The sequence below is a fragment of the Triturus cristatus genome, chromosome 6 (assembly GCF_964204655.1).
Source record: "Triturus cristatus chromosome 6, aTriCri1.1, whole genome shotgun sequence".
In the NCBI taxonomy this organism is placed as follows: Eukaryota; Metazoa; Chordata; class Amphibia; order Caudata; family Salamandridae; genus Triturus; species Triturus cristatus.
The window spans coordinates 1,753,837,344-1,753,856,436 of NC_140589.1; the positions used below are offsets into that span (position 1 = coordinate 1,753,837,344).

The 19,093-nt window shown below is 40.6% G+C and overlaps 1 protein-coding gene across 1 annotated transcript in view; it reads right to left on the bottom strand.

Moving 5' to 3' along the window:
* Positions 1–19,093, bottom strand: part of LOC146821928 (uncharacterized) — a 477,592-nt gene that overhangs the window by 418,627 nt on the left and 39,872 nt on the right. The window contains exon 2 of the mRNA XM_085609939.1: positions 6,365–6,596. Within this exon, the coding sequence (XP_085466065.1) occupies positions 6,365–6,592 (228 nt within the window). The 5' untranslated portion in view covers positions 6,593–6,596. The remainder of the gene's footprint in view (positions 1–6,364; positions 6,597–19,093) is intronic.

The following is a 19,093-nucleotide window of genomic DNA, read 5'->3' on the forward strand; positions in this document are numbered from 1 at the left end:
ACAATACTCAATGGTCATTATTTGCCAGTACGATCTGCTGTGACCTTGGTCGATGGAAATCTAGCCCCTCATACATCGTCCCATATCATGAAACGTGATCAGACTCTTGTGAACATTTCAGCTTTCCTGGTTGCAGATGGCATTATTTGGGATAAAGTAGCTTTCTAAATTCACGGCCTGATGGAAGTGCTCCAGATACCATACGTGTTTCGTGTCTCATTAGGAGATGTGATAACACAGGACGTACATTCTGATGTTTGTGATGTGCAAGCGGTGCGTTCATTGTTTTCTGATTTAAAATATTATGCTGCCTTTAATGCTGCAGATTTACATTTAAATTCTGCCAATTATGCTGATTTTTTTTTTTTTTTTCAAACTTAAAAAATTCTTTTTATTTGCATTTTTTAGCAACAAAAAACAATTCAACTCACTGCCGTGTATACATGACATGTTATGGACGATACAGCCCCCCACCAACCCACCGCCAGCAATACGGTAGATCCGCTCCCCCTCAATATGTCTGAACAACATGCGCCCGACCCATCCATCCAGCCACCCCCCCTTTCATGCAGTCTCAAAAACCATCTGTGTAGACCAACGTGCCCCATATGCAACCTGAACTGCATCCATCTCCCGACAGTCTCAAGAATGAGCATTTAAATTACAGCGCCTGGAGCGTGGTTTGCGCCAACCAGTGTGTGAAGGGCTCCCAGATATCTTTCGGCGTGGAGCGCACCGGCAGTAGCTCCCACTGCGAGCTGCGACTGGCAATATACTACGCTTTTCACCCAGTCTTTAATACTAGTCGATGTAGCCACCCGCCAATTATGCTGATTTATTCTGTTATCAACACTATGGCCCTTATATTTTGCATAAAAGGAACACGTTAAGGCCTGTTTTTAAATACACTCAATGGGAACCTTGTCCTACTCCCAGACAGGGAAGTTCTAAAACTCTTAGAGATAAATTCACATTTTTCACAGATTATGACACGTCTAATACGGAATCCTATTTCTTTAAATTGCAATTATCATCTCAATCCAAATTTATCTTGACCCACCTAAATTGATTTATTCCAATTCTTTTAGAACTAAATTGACCACACAGGGTTATGATCACTAGAAAGATACCATTGATTTAAAATCAATTTGGGGCACCAAGACATGGCAGGTTCAGGGAACTGAAGCTTTGCATCGTGCCTGCCTGATCCCAACTCAAATGTTATTTTTAAATGATACAGTGCACCAGACCACTTGCTTTGGTATGGCAACTACAAAAAAATGTAATATCCCATCCATTCCATCATTAGCGGAATATGACAATTGGCGCGCTCAGTTGAATTATACGATCGGGGTATTGCAGGCTTTGTTTCGAAATGAGACTTTCAATGTCTCTGAAATTGATTCATCCAGGTGGTTGGTGTGGCAAACAAATTCAAATGCATGTCAACTGTGTTTTTATAATGTAACACCAGGTTTCACACAAACTAGATCAGATCGTCGTTATCCACAGTCACATTCAGTCACCACATACTCAGTGGGTAAATTATGTCAACAATGGTTGGAACATTCCACCTTATCATCAGTAAAACAACACCTATCACTCTTGTCGAGCAACATCAATTTGGCTGATTTTATCTTAAGACCTAGGATTCCTAGATCCAAGAGGTTTATCTATGCAGCTCACAAAGAAGTTTGGAAACTTTCGCAGATTGAGGCAGCGCTTCGTCGGCACCAAATTGATCAAGCAAATTTGGAAACAGTCCTTGCAGTGGTTGAAAATAGCATCAATACACTTTCTTAACACATTTATACCTTGGATAATATTGTTTCATCTGTTATTGATATTGTTCAGAATGATGTATCTGTGTTATATCATGGTCAAAATTAATTACCAACAGTTACAGACTCTCAAAATGCGAAAAGTCCCTTTGGATTATTTGAATGCTTCTGCTTTGTTTTTACCATTTAATCTGACTGATAAACAGAGATTTATGTCCATGAAACATGCTACATACACGCTGTTGCACACTGAACAATTGGAACCCTTGCCATTCTCTGTGGCGGTGACGGATTCTGCTGTTTGATTAATTCATGGGGTTATTTCTCTCCCATTTTCGCTATTTCAATTTAAATCATGTATGCAACATTTTCCGATTGGGCGCTTTGAACCCCTGGGTAGTGCATTTCTTCATTAATTATGGTCCCTACCTTTCACTTACAGGTGTCAACGAAAGGATAAGGACGTCCTCCTAACAGGGGAGGACTGCGATCTACAGTAGGACATTCCCTAGTTTGTAAACTTGTTAAGTTGCAAGACGCTTGTAATGTATCTGCGCCTAATCTTGCTTGTTTTTTAAATGGAACTCCAGTCCCAGCGATAATTCCCGCTTTTACATTGCTTACTAACGGTAGTTATCTTATTTTGAACAACCACGACCGCTGTGGTTTACGGGCAGGAATCCCGTATTTAGTAATGATTTCACAATGTGTTACTTGTTGTAGCAATTAGCTTTTTCCGCCCCCGCATGGGAAACTAGATAGTTCCATTTGACCTACCATTCCGACTTTGAAAATAGATTTCAGCAAATTAAGCAGGCTCAAGGCGCTATTGTTTCAACAAGAAGTGGCTCTTACTTCAGATCGAGAGACCTTCGAGTTGCAGGTGGCTAGAACATCTAGCGAGATTCAGTCACTTCTGAACATTTACCTCCCACTTCACTTTGGGGAGTGTATACATCACATATTTAATGGGTCTGTCACCAAAGGCATTGCATATTTTTTTGTAAATGTGGGATCTGGCCTTGTGACTTCTTTTCAGACAATATTTGGAGTAATACCGGCTTTTATTCATTCGATATTTTCCAGCGTCTTTGTAGGATTCCCTTTATTACTGGCTCTAGCTGGTGGAATCCTGTTTCTTCTGTTCCTGCTGCGCAATGGCTGCTCATCTTGTGGTAATGCACAGACCATGCCAATTGCAACTGTACTGTGATCGAATGCAACAGGTTTTTGGATGCTTGCCATTAGCAACGCTTAGCGTGAGTTATGGATTAACTTTTTGCTTTGCCTACTTCCCTTGTGTGCAAACTGTATTCTACTGTCAGAGGTGCCCCTTCTATTGGGCTATGGATTTATGCCTATCCAATACGTCATGTCCTGTCCCGGATTTTAACCAGTTAAAGGGGCCGTTAGCGACCCATGACCAGGCTTGTTCTGGGACTGGCCGTATGGCGCGTGCTGCTGCACTTGGAGTCTTGGCTGAATGGTAAAGCTGTGCGGCTGCGCAGGACCTCTTGCAACGGAGTTTCATCGAATATCACGCAAGTTGGCAGGTTATGCTCTTGGAAGCATCAGATTACAAGCAGCATGTCTGTTTCTTCGACCTCCTTGATTGCATGGTATCCCTTTGTTCTACTAATGATAGGGATGACCTTTTGGAAGGAATTGCATTCTTAAGTTCACATACTTTGATGGATTTACGACCTCCTTCTTAATACCATTTTCCCGCCGGCGACTCTTGTTTAAAAGTCACAACATATATATATATATTTTTTTTTTTTTTGTTTGTTTTAAAATGTTTCCAATTTGTTTTTTTCAAACGCTTTTGAACTCTGCTTGGCTTTTGAACTCTGTTTTGGTCCTCCATCTATATACTATGACCTTACCAAGGGGAGGGTGTTATATGGCCATTAGGGTCATTGTCGACATTACTAAGTTAGCATGAGCTCTCCTTCCATGATGATGCCTTTGCGCACATTACTACATGACTTTATTTTGCAAGTCTCTGTTTATGCCTTTCACATGAGAACTGTCTGCTCTTCATGTTCTCTGCTAGTTCCTGGAGTTTAGTTTAGTTTAGTTTAACTTTTTGCTTTGCCTACTTCCCTTGTGTGCAACCTGTATTCTACTGTCAGAGGTGCCCCTTCTATTGGGCTATGGATTTATGTCTCTTCAATACGTCATGTCCTGTCCCAGATCTTAACCAGTTAATGGGCCCCTTAGCGACCCATGACCAGGCTTGTTCTGGGAATTGCCGTATGGCGCGTGCTGCTGTACTTGGAGTCTTGGCTGAATGGGATATGTGTGGCTGCGCAGGACCTCTTGCAACGGAGTTTAATCGAATGTCACGCAAGTTGCCGGTTATGCTCTTGGAAGCATCAGATTAAGCGAAGCATGTCTGTTCCTTCGGCCTCCTTGATTGGATGGCATCTCTTTTTTCTACTAACCACAGAGATGATCTTTCAGAAGGAATTGCATTCTTAAGTTCTCGTACTTTGATGGATATACCACCTCCTTCATAATAACATTTTCCCGGAGACGATTCTCTTCTGAAAGTCACCCAAAAAAAATAAAAAAATTTGTTTTTTAATTTTTCCAATTTGGTTTTTTCAAACGCTTTTGAACTCTGCTTGGCTTTTGAACTCTGTTTTGGTCCTCTGTATGCTATGACCTTACCAAAGGGAAGGTGTTATATGGCCATTAGAGTCATTGTTGACATTGCTAAGTTAGCGTGAGCTTTGCTGCCATGATGCTGCTTTTGTGCACGTTACTACATGACTTTATTTTGCAAGACTTTCTTTCACATGAGAACTGTCTGCTTTTTGTGTTCTCTGCTAGTTCCTGGAGTTTAGTCTGAACACAATGTGCAAGATTGATAAACAATGCCCCTTGTTATTCTGTTCTGGTCAGTCCCTAGCACCTAGACAAAACATGCAAAACACAGCTGCACTGCTGGAAACTCGTGCTTTGATACTACGGGCATGCATGTTGTTCAAACACACACTTGGAGAGAGACCTTTCCATGGAGAAGAGCTATGCTGTTCCTAGGATGCAGAGCTTCCATGTAGGCTTTAAGGTATGGGATCTGCTGACAAATCCCAGAGATCTTCTTTTATATAATAAAACTTCTTCAAGCCAAGGGGAGGGTGGTTAGGCCTTATAGTCCTTTTTCCACTGTTTGTATATGATGACATCCCCCTTTATATTCTATGGAATTGTAACAATTGTAACAATGCTAATTGTTCTGAGTTTATGCATTTCGCTGCTCGTAGTGGCTCATATACTGCATTATAGGGCACGATAGTTAAAATAAACATTTTGAACTACGACAGTGACTCTGCCAATTCTTATTGTGGACAAGTACCAGTGAAAGAGCGAAAGGGTATGTCTTGCTACCGCGATTCCTGAGAGAGTGGGGAGTGTTGTGTTCTTTGTTGTCTAATCATTTGTAGCTTCATGATTATGTAGGATAACAAATGAGATACTACAGCTAGTCGGTTTTGGGATTTTGGGTACTCAGGTGGTAGGAAGGTACAACCGCTATACACAAGGCCCTGTTTTCTTGCGCATATTTCTGTGTATGTGCAAAATCCCCGCAACAAGGGCAGTGATGCAAGACTTCCTGCTGTGCTGCACTACGGCAAAGGAAAAGGGCAGGAATGAGCCATATCTATAGGATATTGGGCAGTCCTGTTCTATCCCCCTATGTTGGCGCACAAATGGCTGCCATGGGCCTATGAAAACACCCTTGCACCATGGTGATTATTTCTGGGCAGGAAGAGACACCTTCCTGCACAAAAAGAATCAATGGAGGCGATTTCCTCTTTCTATGTGTGCTGCTGAATGCAACACGCATATAAAGAGGAAAAATAAGGCGAAATTAACGTATTTCTTTTTGTTACGCCTCACCCACACCACCCCTGGGGAGGCGTAGGCTTTTAGCACATTCCCAGGTTTACAAAATCTCGTAAATCTGGGAATGTGTCAAATGCCATGGGTGTTTTGTAGGAACAGCCACCATAATACTCATTGCACTCCTCCCTCACGCAGGGTGAGGCAATGAAGCCTCAGTCCATATCGACAAAGCCATGAAAAGCCACGCATGGTGGCTTTACATGGCCTTGTAGATATGGCAATGTAGTGTGCGCTGCCGACCATCATTAAAAGAGACATTCCGGGTGCGCAGAGGCCTCGTAAATAAGGCCGTTAATTTCCTTTGGAAAACTCTGGAAGTATTCTCCAAGCATAAGCTTACATGCACCAGCCTAAGTTTTGATAAGCATGCCTCCCAAGTGGCATATGAAAGGCTCAAGATTATTTTACATCTTTGCCATCGTGACTGGGATTAGCCTCCTGTAGACCAACACTCAGTCATTAACTATTATAGGTTTTGCAAGTTACTCATGATTTGGTTTCTTCTCCGTAGCTAACGGTCCTCAAATTCTCTTACCTCTTCTCAGTTACTCAGTGAGAGTCATGGAACTGCAAGGCTAATAACTAGATTAGCAAAAGTCACTGTGACACAATTTAACAGGGCTGGGATTAGCAACAGCACAACATGACTATAGGAAATTGTAACTTACTCTTGGTCTTCTCCATTCAACATTTTGAACACGGAGTTCCTCAATCAGTTTGGGGCCAATTATGCTGATGTTAGCTGGAAAGGTATCATCTTTAAATGTTTGTCCCTTGCTCAAGTGGTAGTTTCTTAAAGTTTCAAAGTCCTGATCCTTAAATCTTCTAGGGTTGGCCAAGCTCCCGATTCTATACTGATTCGCTGATGGACCTGGAGGGGGATCATGGTTCTGCATTGTGCTGAAAAGAAAAAAAAGATGTTAATACACTGAAGCACAATATCACAGATGAGAATAAGTATTCTTTTGAAATGCCAGTCAAATAAATTCATGGTGAATGGAATATCTTAGCGCACATGAGCTTCTTTTAAACTGTAAATACATTCTTTGAACTCTCTGTGTGATTTCATTGCTAAAAAGAGTTTGACATTAATATAAGCTCCATTTTAATGATTGTGAATTTTTCATTTATTATTTCTGGGTCTTTTTTGCACCCCATCTCCGGTTAATAATTTGTTTCCAAAGGTTTTGTGCGAGAAATCAGGACCTGTTTGCTGTGTCTCCCGACTTTTTGCCCCCATTTTGAACACTAGATGCTGGTTTTCTGACTCTGACTGTACCCGGGGATATGCTAACCAGACTCAGAGACTGTGCTCTGTGTTAAAAGTACATGGTAATTTGGTATAATTACAATTAGGATTAAAAGACCCCTGGCAAGGGAATTAAAACTACCTTTAAGTTCCTAGTATGCAAAAGGGCAGGGAGGTTTAGAGACCCAATAGATTTCTGGCAACGCAGTGTGAACCAATTTATTGCCTGCTGTCATTTTAAAACCCAGCCCTACCTTGCAGGCTGCTTTTAAATTGAAATTTCTATGCAAATTCGACTTTAGATTGAAAGGTACTTAGAAAATATTACTCTACCTTTTTTCTTACATATAACTCACCCCTACGGTCTCCCCTAGGTGCCTCCTGGGTAGGGTGCCTTGCAATTATAAGCAGGCACATAATAAAAGATGTTTTATAAGCCCTGGTGAGGGAAAACTGACAATTTTGTTTTTCTCCATTGTAGTGAATGGCTCCAGGGGTAACATTGTAATATTTTTTTAAGGATAAATATTGATAGGAGTCGCCTAAAAATAGTTGAAGGTATCAAATTAATAGTTGGATAAATCCAATAACTTGCCACTATTAGATTTATAATAAATATTGCAGAAAATCGGTTATTAAACTTTCCTTTTACACCCCCTCTGACATTACTTGTTACCTGCTGCAAATATGCTCCCTGAGACAGTTTGGCTTTCTCCCTTTTTTCATTTCTTATGTTTCTTTCCATGTTTCCCTCCTTCCCTCCATTCTAACCCAAAACTCTAAAAGCTACATGGGACATAGTACATTTTCTTCCATTATAGTGCTCTACTTCAGTTGGGTTGCCAATCATGCATCGGAGATGACCCTGATTGCTACTCTGCACCGTTCATTGCAGGTTGTGGATTTGCCTGTGAGATACTCTGTTTGCTGTCTATTCACTTACCCTGCTCTGTCTTTGTTGCACAAAATCAGTATTTGTTGCGGTGATGTTTACCATGTATTTGTTATTAATAAAATGCTAATAAACACATGTTTTTAAAAAAAAATAAAGCTGTCAGATACTCACATTAATAATGTTCTGACAATTTGTCAACAGGTGGATTTGTCTCGGATACTCAGAGCCTTTCTTCATATCATTATTTGAGTGTTACACCACCCTAAGAAATGCATTTGTGTGGGCAGTGGTTCATGGGAGTATGAGCTGGGTGTGTAAGTGTCTGGGCTCTTTTTTGGCATGAGATTAGCTGCTCCCCAGGCATAGACATTCTTGACAGAATTGATGAAGTGTTAATAAGGACCCAACCCCCTTGCCCGTTCTCACACACTACATGGAAGGGAAAACAAAGGTAAGAAATAGACACGCATCAACACCTTTCTTGTTACTTTTCATTCAGTCATTTTAAAGTGTGCCTATTCTACCTTGAGAGAGAGAGTTTCTACACTCTTCTTTTGACCCTATTGTTTACAGACACCTAAGGCCTGTTTGTGAAACTCTTCTACAGACATACGTTCAACTTACATGGACAAAATATTTAGCAATATTTTCTTAGTGTAAAAACTGCACCCTTGCATCCAAAATGAATGCAAGGATTAATTTTACACCAACACAATAGAGATAAATGCAACAAAACTACAGCAGCTCGAGAAGCTGTTGGATTTTTTTCCCCAAATTACTTTTGCGAGTGGAAGTAATTGTGTTATTGGTAATCCCATGTCAAACAGTAATGCGGATTACCGAAATTACTCTGGTGTTATTAAAATTACTGCGAGGCCTAACTACAATTATTTTTTTTTAAATACCATAAAGGGACATGCAAAGCTGTTCAAAACTGCCAGTGTACTGAAAAACCATATACTGAGCGTCTGTGTCTTCCACACTTCATAATACACCACACTGCTACATGCTTCATCCCATAACACAATAAACACACCTCGATGATCAACATGCCTGGCATGGATATACTTCCAACATAAAATTACAAAACAAACACAACTCTCTTCCAACCGCACACCCTATATGGCATAGCTTGCTGCCATGTAGATATGTGCATCAGTGCTCCATATAGCAATAGTAAGCGCTAGACAAATGCTGCAACTCAACACAATAAAATACAATATTCATGAGATTTGTTTTGATCCTATTAACATCTTTGTTTTCCACACAATTCAGAATTAAAAAGCAAAATGTGCTTCATTTGTGTTTTCATGACAGTAATTTTACCCGTCCGCTATCCAACACTTTCCCTACTGTTGCACTCACTGGAGTGGGAATATTAATTTTTACCCCTCTGCTATCCAACTCTTTCCCTACTATTGCACTCACTGCAGTGGGAATAGTGTTTTTTACCACTCCACTATCCAACACTTTTCCTACTGTTGCGCTCACTTGAGTGGTAATCGTAACTTTTACCTCTCTGCTATTTAACCCTTTCCCTACTGTTGCACTCACTGGAGTGGGAATAGTAATTTTTACCCCTCTGCTATCCAACATTTCCCTACTTTTACAATTATTGGAGTGGGAATAGCAATTTTTACACCTCTGCTATCCAACAATTTCCCTACTGTTGCACTGACTGGTGTGGGAATAGTAATTTGTACCCCTCCGCTATTGAACACTTTACCTACTGTTGCACTGATTGGAGTGGGATTAGTAAATGTCATCCTGCCACTATCCAACACTTTCCCTACTGTTGCACTCACTGGAGTGGGGATAGTAATTTGTACCTCTCTACTATTCAACACTTTCCCTACTGTTGCACTCACTGGAGTGGGAATAGTAACGTTCACCCCTTTGCTATCCAACACTTTGCCTTCTTTTACAATTTTGGGAGTGGGAATAGTAATGTATACACCTCTGCTATCCAACAATTTCCCTACTGTTGCACTTACTGGTGTGGGAATAGAAATTCTTACCCCTCTGCTATTGAACACTTTCCCTACTGTTACACTGATTGGAGTGGGAATAGTAAATGTTACCCCTCCGCTATCCAACACTTTCCCTACTGTTGCACTCACTGGAGTGGTAATAGTAATATTTACCCCTCCGCTATCGTACACTTTCACTACTCTTGCACTCACTGGAGTGGGAATAGAAATTGTCATCCAAAACTTTCCCTACTGTTATACTCACTGGAGTGGGAATAGTAATTTTTACCCTTCTGCTATCCAACACTTTTCCTACTGTTGCACTCACTGGAGTGGGAAATTTAAGTTTGAAGATTTTTATTAGATTTTATGTTATTGGTACATATATGTGTATATATATATATTTGTACATTTTTATATAATTTTGAAATTATAAAATAAATTACAATTAATAGTTTATTAATTGTTTTAAAGTAAATATATATGAATTATTATGTATGTGTGTTTATCTGTTTTTAAGTTAATTTATTATTATTTTTTAAATGTATATTAAATAGACTTTTTAATATTAATTTTCTTATTTAACATATTTATTATTTATATATATATACAATTTGATATTTTGTACAACTATATTTTTTAGATAATTTTCTTTCCTTTTATATTTCTGTACTTACCTGTATAGGGAGTCGATATTTTTGCATTCTATTCATTGATAATTTTTACTTTTATATTTTTTACCTCGATATTTTGTCAGTGAACCCATAGAATTTGGAATGGGGGTGGGGGGCATGGGACCAAGGTTGGTGGAACCGATGGGTACCGAAAAGTAAGCACCCAGGGCCTCTTTAGCCCTACTTCGACTGCCGCCTCGAAGCTATGCTTCAACACAACAAAAAGGGCGATCAAAGTGCTGCCCTGCCCAACACCTGCATGCTTTCAGCGGTGTCCGAACTTGGAGTGAGAGGTAACCTGCAAACATTTTGGGGCTGATTCCGATGTCGGACGGACCAGAGTCCGTCCGACATCGGTCAGGAACTGTAAGTGACTGACCTACTGTCATCTGTTACAGACCTGCAAGTACAATGCGACACTCGTATGCTTCACAATGGGAGCATGCATTCCAAACGGCATGCATGCTTGCATTGTGAAATGCAGTGGTGCAGTTCATCCCTGCATCCGGTGGCAGGCACCCCAAGGTGCCTGCCACCGGGTGCAGGGATCAACAGGGATCAACAGGGGGGCACTATAGGTGCTCCCCAGGCCACCATTCAGTGGCCTCGCACCCATGGGGGCCCTACTGGGCCCTACTGGGAGCCCCCAAAGACAGTTTCCGACTGACTTTTCTTGCCGGAAAGACCGGCACAAAAAGGCAGTGGGAAACTGCCATAGTACTCCCTCGGTCGGAAAGAGGTGGCGGGGGGAGTACTGAAGGGTTTCCGGAAGGCAGACGGGCTCTCCGAGCCCGACGTAAGTTTCCAGGAAACCGAGTCGGATTCCTTTCCGACAGAGCCCATCGTAATTTCTCGGTCGGAAAGGAATCTGAATGACACGTTCCGACGTGGGCCGAAGGGCTCCGATCGTCAATCGGAGCCCTTCTGTCCAACATCGGAATCGGACCCTTAGCAGCAGAATGGGTAAGGAGCTGACTTTTTCTTTCTGCGTTTCATAAAGAGCTGAACAGCTGCTTTTCACAAAGTACATATACATTTAAGGAAGTAGATCTGTTTACATTTGTCTTCCAGGGAACCATGGGCATTATCACAGAACTGACACATTGTATTGTGATATTTGTTATCAAGGAGAACCTTTTTCAATTGGAAAAGGAATATATTTTTGTTTTTTTCCAGCTGTTGTATAATAACTCATACTGTTCCATCATTTGGAAATTTCCACTAATGAATGTACAAATCAGTCTTTTAAGGATCAGACATACTGGGCCTGATTTACAAAGGCTAATTTACACGTTTTTTTGGTTTGGACCAATTCACAACAACTCCTCGAACAAATGATAACCACTCTTAACTCACACAATCCCAGGATCCAATTCACTCATAAAATTTACATACAGTCCATCCAATACCTTGATGTCACCATCAACAAAAATCCAGATGGACATGGGTTGACCACAACAGTCTACACTAAACCTACGGACCGCAACAACGCATTACAATACTCCAGTTTCCACCCCAGCAATCTTATCAATAATCTACCTTACTCCCAGTTCATTAGGATCAAACGCATCTGCTCAGAAACACAGGACAGTACAGCAAAAATCAATGAATATAAGGAAAAATACCAGGAGCGTGGTTATCCCCTCGCAATCCTTGATTCATGTGCACAAAGAGAGATGACAAAATCCCGTGGAGAACTTCTTACACCTGTCAAGAATCCAAACAAATCAAACACAGTGTTCATCTCCAAATATTCGACCAGCTCCATTGCTATCAAAAAAATCATCAACAAACGTTGGGAACTACTAGCCAATGAAACTGACTTCAACAACATTTTCCGGGAATTGCCTCTGCATGCCTACACCAGGGGTCAAAACCTCCGGGAATTAATAGCTCCCACGAAAAAACCACATATTACAATCACCAAAAAAGGAACTTTGAAATGTCAAAACTGCTCACATTGCAATAACATCATTCCAGGGAACATCTTAAAACACCCCACTACGGGCAAGGATGTTTTGCTCAGACATACTAGCGACTGCAACACAACGAATGTAATATACAGGATTAAATGCCCATGTGGCAAACTGTACATTGGTAAAACCGAACGAAAAATGAAAATACGCCTCACAGAGCACAAAAGTCGTATTAGAACCAAGAACAAAAATTCACCTCTGGCGACCCATTGGCATGAAGCGAGTCATTCAATATCACAACTCAGATTTCAAATAATCGAACACGTTGAGCCACATCATGGAGTCAATACCCACCTTAGACTTCTACAGAGGGAGGTCTATTGGATCAAATTTCTGGACACTATGACACCAATTGGTCTCAATGATAGGCTTGATATGTCATGTTTTATTTAATTACAAGCTGAGGTACTCTGCACACGAGCCCCTTGTGGCCACTCTACACAAAGATACATTACACGCACTTTAGCACCACTGGAGCAATACACTGTGTTACAAACACACAATTCACCAGCACGTTATTGTTTAATCCAGAGATCTCCTTTACGATTTTTATTAGTGCACGGATTGGCCTTATCTCTTCATATGATCCATCTGATCTTCATACTTTTCCGGTTTGCACCCACATACCCACATGTCCATATGGACTCTCACTGCTCTCAGAAGAGGTTAATTTCTACTCTCTTTGTATAGTTTGCTCCTCAAGCCCTTACCCTGGTCAATCTCCTCTCTCCTATGCTGAGATCATCTTCTCGACTTAAGCCTCGTCGGCACGTATTACAGCCTCCGGGCATTTTGTTTACTTCACTGACAGCGTTCTCTCCTCTCGTATCGTCTGACATCACGTTGTTATTGTCTTTCTCCTTCACTGTTTGGCTTCCCATTACTCTTATGATTGTACTTTGTGAACTGTGCGCATTCACAGATCCATCTGTAAGTTTACATGTCACCATTCCAAGATGGCGCTTTTGTTAGTTCGTTGGTTGCATTTGGTTTCCTTCAGTCCCTTGTTTCTGTTTAGTACTTCCGGTTTGCTTCCGGGTTTCACGCTTGAAATAGCACCCTCGGTTTGTTTTCTTTCACTCGCTTATCCGGTGTGGAGCTTGTCGGTTTCTCTCTCCCGTGGTTATTTTTCAGGTAAGGGTCCTTTTACGGGTTTCCGCTGTTGGCTGATTCTTATGTTCATTTCGGTCGCAACTCTCTTTAATACCTCGTTCTGCTTACTTCTCTCCCCAGCATCTTATGCACCTCCTTTTAGAGGTAAGATCTCTATTCCTTTTAATCGTATTATCCTATAATTTTTGTAAGCCTCATCATTCTCAGGTTTCGCTAGTCACACTTGCTCAACACAGCCCGGCATTTTATTTTTTTCAGAGACACGAGTTCCCATTCAATCAGGTAAGCGTGAGTCTTTGAGGCACTCATCGCCATCATTTACGTATACTCCTCTGCTCTAGTTGTTGCTGATACCAACACATTGTTGTTTTTTTCTCAGAGCATATCAAATTGAACACACAAACAGGTAACTCCCAGAGTGACGTTTGCTCATCATCAGATTAGTAGAGATTGAGCCAAAATACATTTCACTCACTAGAAAATGGTTTACCTTATATTTTTCAGATTGGCCGCTGACGAAGGAACCGGCTGGTTCCGAAATGCACTGGGCACTTACACTTCTGTTGTGATGAAATTTTGATGCATTATTATATGCTTGTAACATGTAATTGACAGTATGTTACACATTATCTTTGTATGACATTGCGTTCTTCATGTAAATACTGAATGAATTGTTTTTTGAAACAAATCGTAAACACATATTTGTTGTCTCGCACCTAAAAAACGCGAAATGTTCTAGATAATGTGATGTTTCCTTTTTTTGCAAATTAAAAGCACAATATGATTTCAAAAATTGTATAGTGTCAGACTAGACACTTTGTGAACAGTGCACAGTTACATACAGGCTCTCACCCTGTCAGTATTCGTCCTTGAGACAGTTTGGCTTTCTCCCTTTTTTCATTTCTTATGTTTCTTTCCATGTTTCCCTCCTTCCCTCCCTTCTAACCCAAAACTCTCAAAGCTACATGGGACATAGTAAATTTTCTTCCATTATAGTGCTCTACTTCAGTTGGGTTGCGAATCATGCATCGGAGATGACCCTGATTGCTACTCTGCACCGTTCATTGCAGGTTGTGGATTTGCCAGTGAGATACTCTGTTTGCTGTCTATTCACTTACCCTGCCCTGTCTTTGTTGCACAAAATCAGTATTTGTTAACATAAAGCCATTGCGGTGATGTTTACCATGTATTTGTTATTAATAAAATGCTAATAAACACATGTATTAAAAAAAAATAAAGCTGTCAGATACTCACATTAATAACGTTCTGACATTTTGTCAACAGGTGGATTTGTCTCGGATACTCAGAGCCTTTCTTCATATCATTATTTGAGTGTTACACCACCCTAAGAAATGCATTTGTGTGGGCAGTGGTTCATGGGAGTATGAGCTGGGTGTGTAAGTGTCTGGGCTCTTTTTTGGCATGAGATTAGCTGCTCCCCAGGCATAGACATTCTTGACAGAATTGATGAAATGTTAATAAGGACCCAACCCCCTTGCCCGTTCTCACACACTACATGGAAGGGAAAACAAAGGTAAGAAATAGACACGCATCAACACCTTTCTTGTTACTTTTCATTCAGTCATTTTAAAGTGTGCCTATTCTACCTTGAGAGAGAGAGTTTCTACACTCTTCTTTTGACCCTATTGTTTACAGACACCTAAGGCCTGTTTGTGAAACTCTTCTACAGACATACGTTCAACTTACATGGACAAAATATTTAGCAATATTTTCTTAGTGTAAAAACTGCACCCTTGCATCCAAAATGAATGCAAGGATTAATTTTACGCCAACACAATAGAGATAAATGCAACAAAACTACAGCAGCTCGAGAAGCTGTTGGATTTTTTTCCCCAAATTACTTTTGCGAGTGGAAGTAATTGTGTTATTGGTAATCCCATGTCAAACAGTAATGCGGATTACCGAAATTACTCTGGTGTTATTAAAATTACTGCGAGGCCTAACTACAATTTTTTTTTTTTAAATACCATAAAGGGACATGCAAAGCTGTTCAAAACTGCCAGTGTACTGAAAAACCATATACTGAGCGTCTGTGTCTTCCACACTTCATAATACACCACACTGCTACATGCTTCATCCCATAACACAATAAACACACCTCAATGATCAACATGCCTGGCATGGATATACTTCCAACATAAAATTACAAAACAAACACAACTCTCTTCCAACCGCACACCCTATATGGCATAGCTTGCTGCCATGTAGATATGTGCATCAGTGCTCCATATAGCAATAGTAAGTGCTAGACAAATGCTGCAACTCAACACAATAAAATACAATATTGATGAGATTTGTTTTGATCCTATTAACATCTTTGTTTTCCACACAATTCAGAATTAAAAAGCAAAATGTGCTTCATTTGTGTTTTCATGACAGTAATTTTACCCGTCCGCTATCCAACACTTTCCCTACTGTTGCACTCACTGGAGTGGGAATATTAATTTTTACCCCTCTGCTATCCAACTCTTTCCCTACTATTGCACTCACTGCAGTGGGAATAGTGTTTTTTACCACTCCACTATCCAACACTTTCCCTACTGTTGCGCTCACTTGAGTGGTAATCGTAACTTTTACCTCTCTGCTATTTAACCCTTTCCCTACTGTTGCACTCACTGGAGTGGGAATAGTAATTTTTACCCCTCTGCTATCCAACACTTCCCTACTTTTACAATTATTGGAGTGGGAATAGCAATTTTTACACCTCTGCTATCCAACAATTTCCCTACTGTTGCACTGACTGGTGTGGGAATAGTAATTTGTACCCCTCCGCTATTGAACACTTTACCTACTGTTGCACTGATTGGAGTGGGATTAGTAAATGTCATCCTGCCACTATCCAACACTTTCCCTACTGTTGCACTCACTGGAGTGGGGATAGTAATTTGTACCTCTCTACTATTCAACACTTTCCCTACTGTTGCACTCACTGGAGTGGGAATAGTAACGTTCACCCCTTTGCTATCCAACACTTTGCCTTCTTTTACAATTTTTGGAGTGGGAATAGTAATGTATACACCTCTGCTATCCAACAATTTCCCTACTGTTGCACTTACTGGTGTGGGAATAGAAATTCTTACCCCTCTGCTATTGAACACTTTCCCTACTGTTACACTGATTGGAGTGGGAATAGTAAATGTTACCCCTCCGCTATCCAACACTTTCCCTACTGTTGCACTCACTGGAGTGGTAATAGTAATATTTACCCCTCCGCTATCGAACACTTTCACTACTCTTGCACTCACTGGAGTGGGAATAGAAATTGTCATCCAAAACTTTCCCTACTGTTATACTCACTGGAGTGGGAATAGTAATTTTTACCCTTCTGCTATCCAACACTTTTCCTACTGTTGCACTCACTGGAGTGGGAAATTTAAGTTTGAAGATTTTTATTAGATTTTCTGTTATTGGTACATATATGTGTATATATATATATATTTGTACATTTTTATATAATTTTGAAATTATAAAATAAATTACAATTAATAGTTTATTAATTGTTTTAAAGTAAATATATATGAATTATTATGTATGTGTGTTTATCTGTTTTTAAGTTAATTTATTATTATTTTTTAAATGTATATTAAATAGACTTTTTAATATTAATTTTCTTATTTAACATATTTATTATTTATATATATATACAATTTGATATTTTGTACAACTATATTTTTTAGATAATTTTCTTTCCTTTTATATTTCTGTACTTACCTGTATAGGGAGTCGATATTTTTGCATTCTATTCATTGATAATTTTTACTTTTATATTTTTTACCTCGATAGTTTGTCAGTGAACCCATAGAATTTGGAATGGGGGTGGGGGGCATGGGACCAAGGTTGGTGGAACCGATGGGTACCGAAAAGTAAGCACCCAGGGCCTCTTTAGCCCTACTTCGACTGCCGCCTCGAAGCTATGCTTCAACACAACAAAAAGGGCGATCAAAGTGCTGCCCTGCCCAACACCTGCATGCTTTCAGCGGTGTCCGAACTTGGAGTGAGAGGTAACCTGCAAACATTTTGGGGCTGATTCCGATGTCGGACGGACCAGAGTCCGTCCGACATCGGTCAGGAACTGTAAGTGACTGACCTACTGTCATCTGTTACAGACCTGCAAGTACAATGCGACTGAACCATGTTCGGTCACACTCGTATGCTTCACAATGGGAGCATGCATTCCAAACGGCATGCATGCTTGCATTGTGAAATGCAGTGGTTCAGTTCATACCTGCATCCGGTGGCAGGCGTCCCAAGGTGCCTGCCACCGGGTGCAGGGATCAAGAGAGGGACAATATATGTGCTCCCCAGGCCACCATTCAGTGGCCTCGCACCCATGGGGGCCCTACTGGGAGCCCCCAAAGACAGTTTCCGACTGACTTTTCTTGCCGGAAAGACCGGCACAAAAAGGCAGTGGGAAACTGCCATAGTACTCCCTCGGTCGGAAAGAGGTGGCGGGGGGAGTACTGAAGGGTTTCCGGAAGGCAGACGGGCTCTCCGAGCCCGACGTAAGTTTCCAGGAAACCGAGTCGGATTCCTTTCCGACAGAGCCCATCGTAATTTCTCGGTCGGAAAGGAATCTGAATGACACGTTCCGACGTGGGCCGAAGGGCTCCGATCGTCAATCGGAGCCCTTCTGTCCAACATCGGAATCGGACCCTTAGCAGCAGAATGGGTAAGGAGCTGACTTTTTCTTTCTGCGTTTCATAAAGAGCTGAACAGCTGCTTTTCACAAAGTACATATACATTTAAGGAAGTAGATCTGTTTACATTTGTCTTCCAGGGAACCATGGGCATTATCACAGAACTGACACATTGTATTGTGATATTTGTTATCAAGGAGAACCTTTTTCAATTGGAAAAGGAATATATTTTTGTTTTTTTCCAGCTGTTGTATAATAACTCATACTGTTCCATCATTTGGAAATTTCCACTAATGAATGTACAAATCAGTCTTTTAAGGATCAGACATACTGGGCCTGATTTACAAAGGCTAATTTACACGTTTGTGTAAGTTTGACAGCTTGCTATTCACAAAGGTATTTTACTAGTAGTATCTTTACAACTGTAGAGTCTTCGCACATAAAAAGATAGGTTTGTCCTCCTTTTTTAGGTGTAGAGACTCCACAGTCGTAACGATACTACTAGTAAAATACCTTTGTGATTAGCAAACAATAGTAAAAGTACACAAAAGTATAAGGTTTAGCTTTGTAAATCAGCCCTTCTTTCTTAGATGTAAGGTTTAAAAACAAGTTAGGGTACATTAATATGTTGAGTGATGCACACAGGGCTAAATCTACCAAAATAAATGGACAGACTATATTGCACCCCATTTAAACCATCTTTTCCTTACGTTTAGGAATATGTGCATCACTGAAGACTATTGTTAAAAACGTTGTGGAGGCGATGCCCTTACGCTGTTGAAGGTAAAGTGTTCACTCATTCCCTACAGTCACAAATTCAGGACACAGGTATATTTCAGCCTACTTATTATTTGCTTGAGCT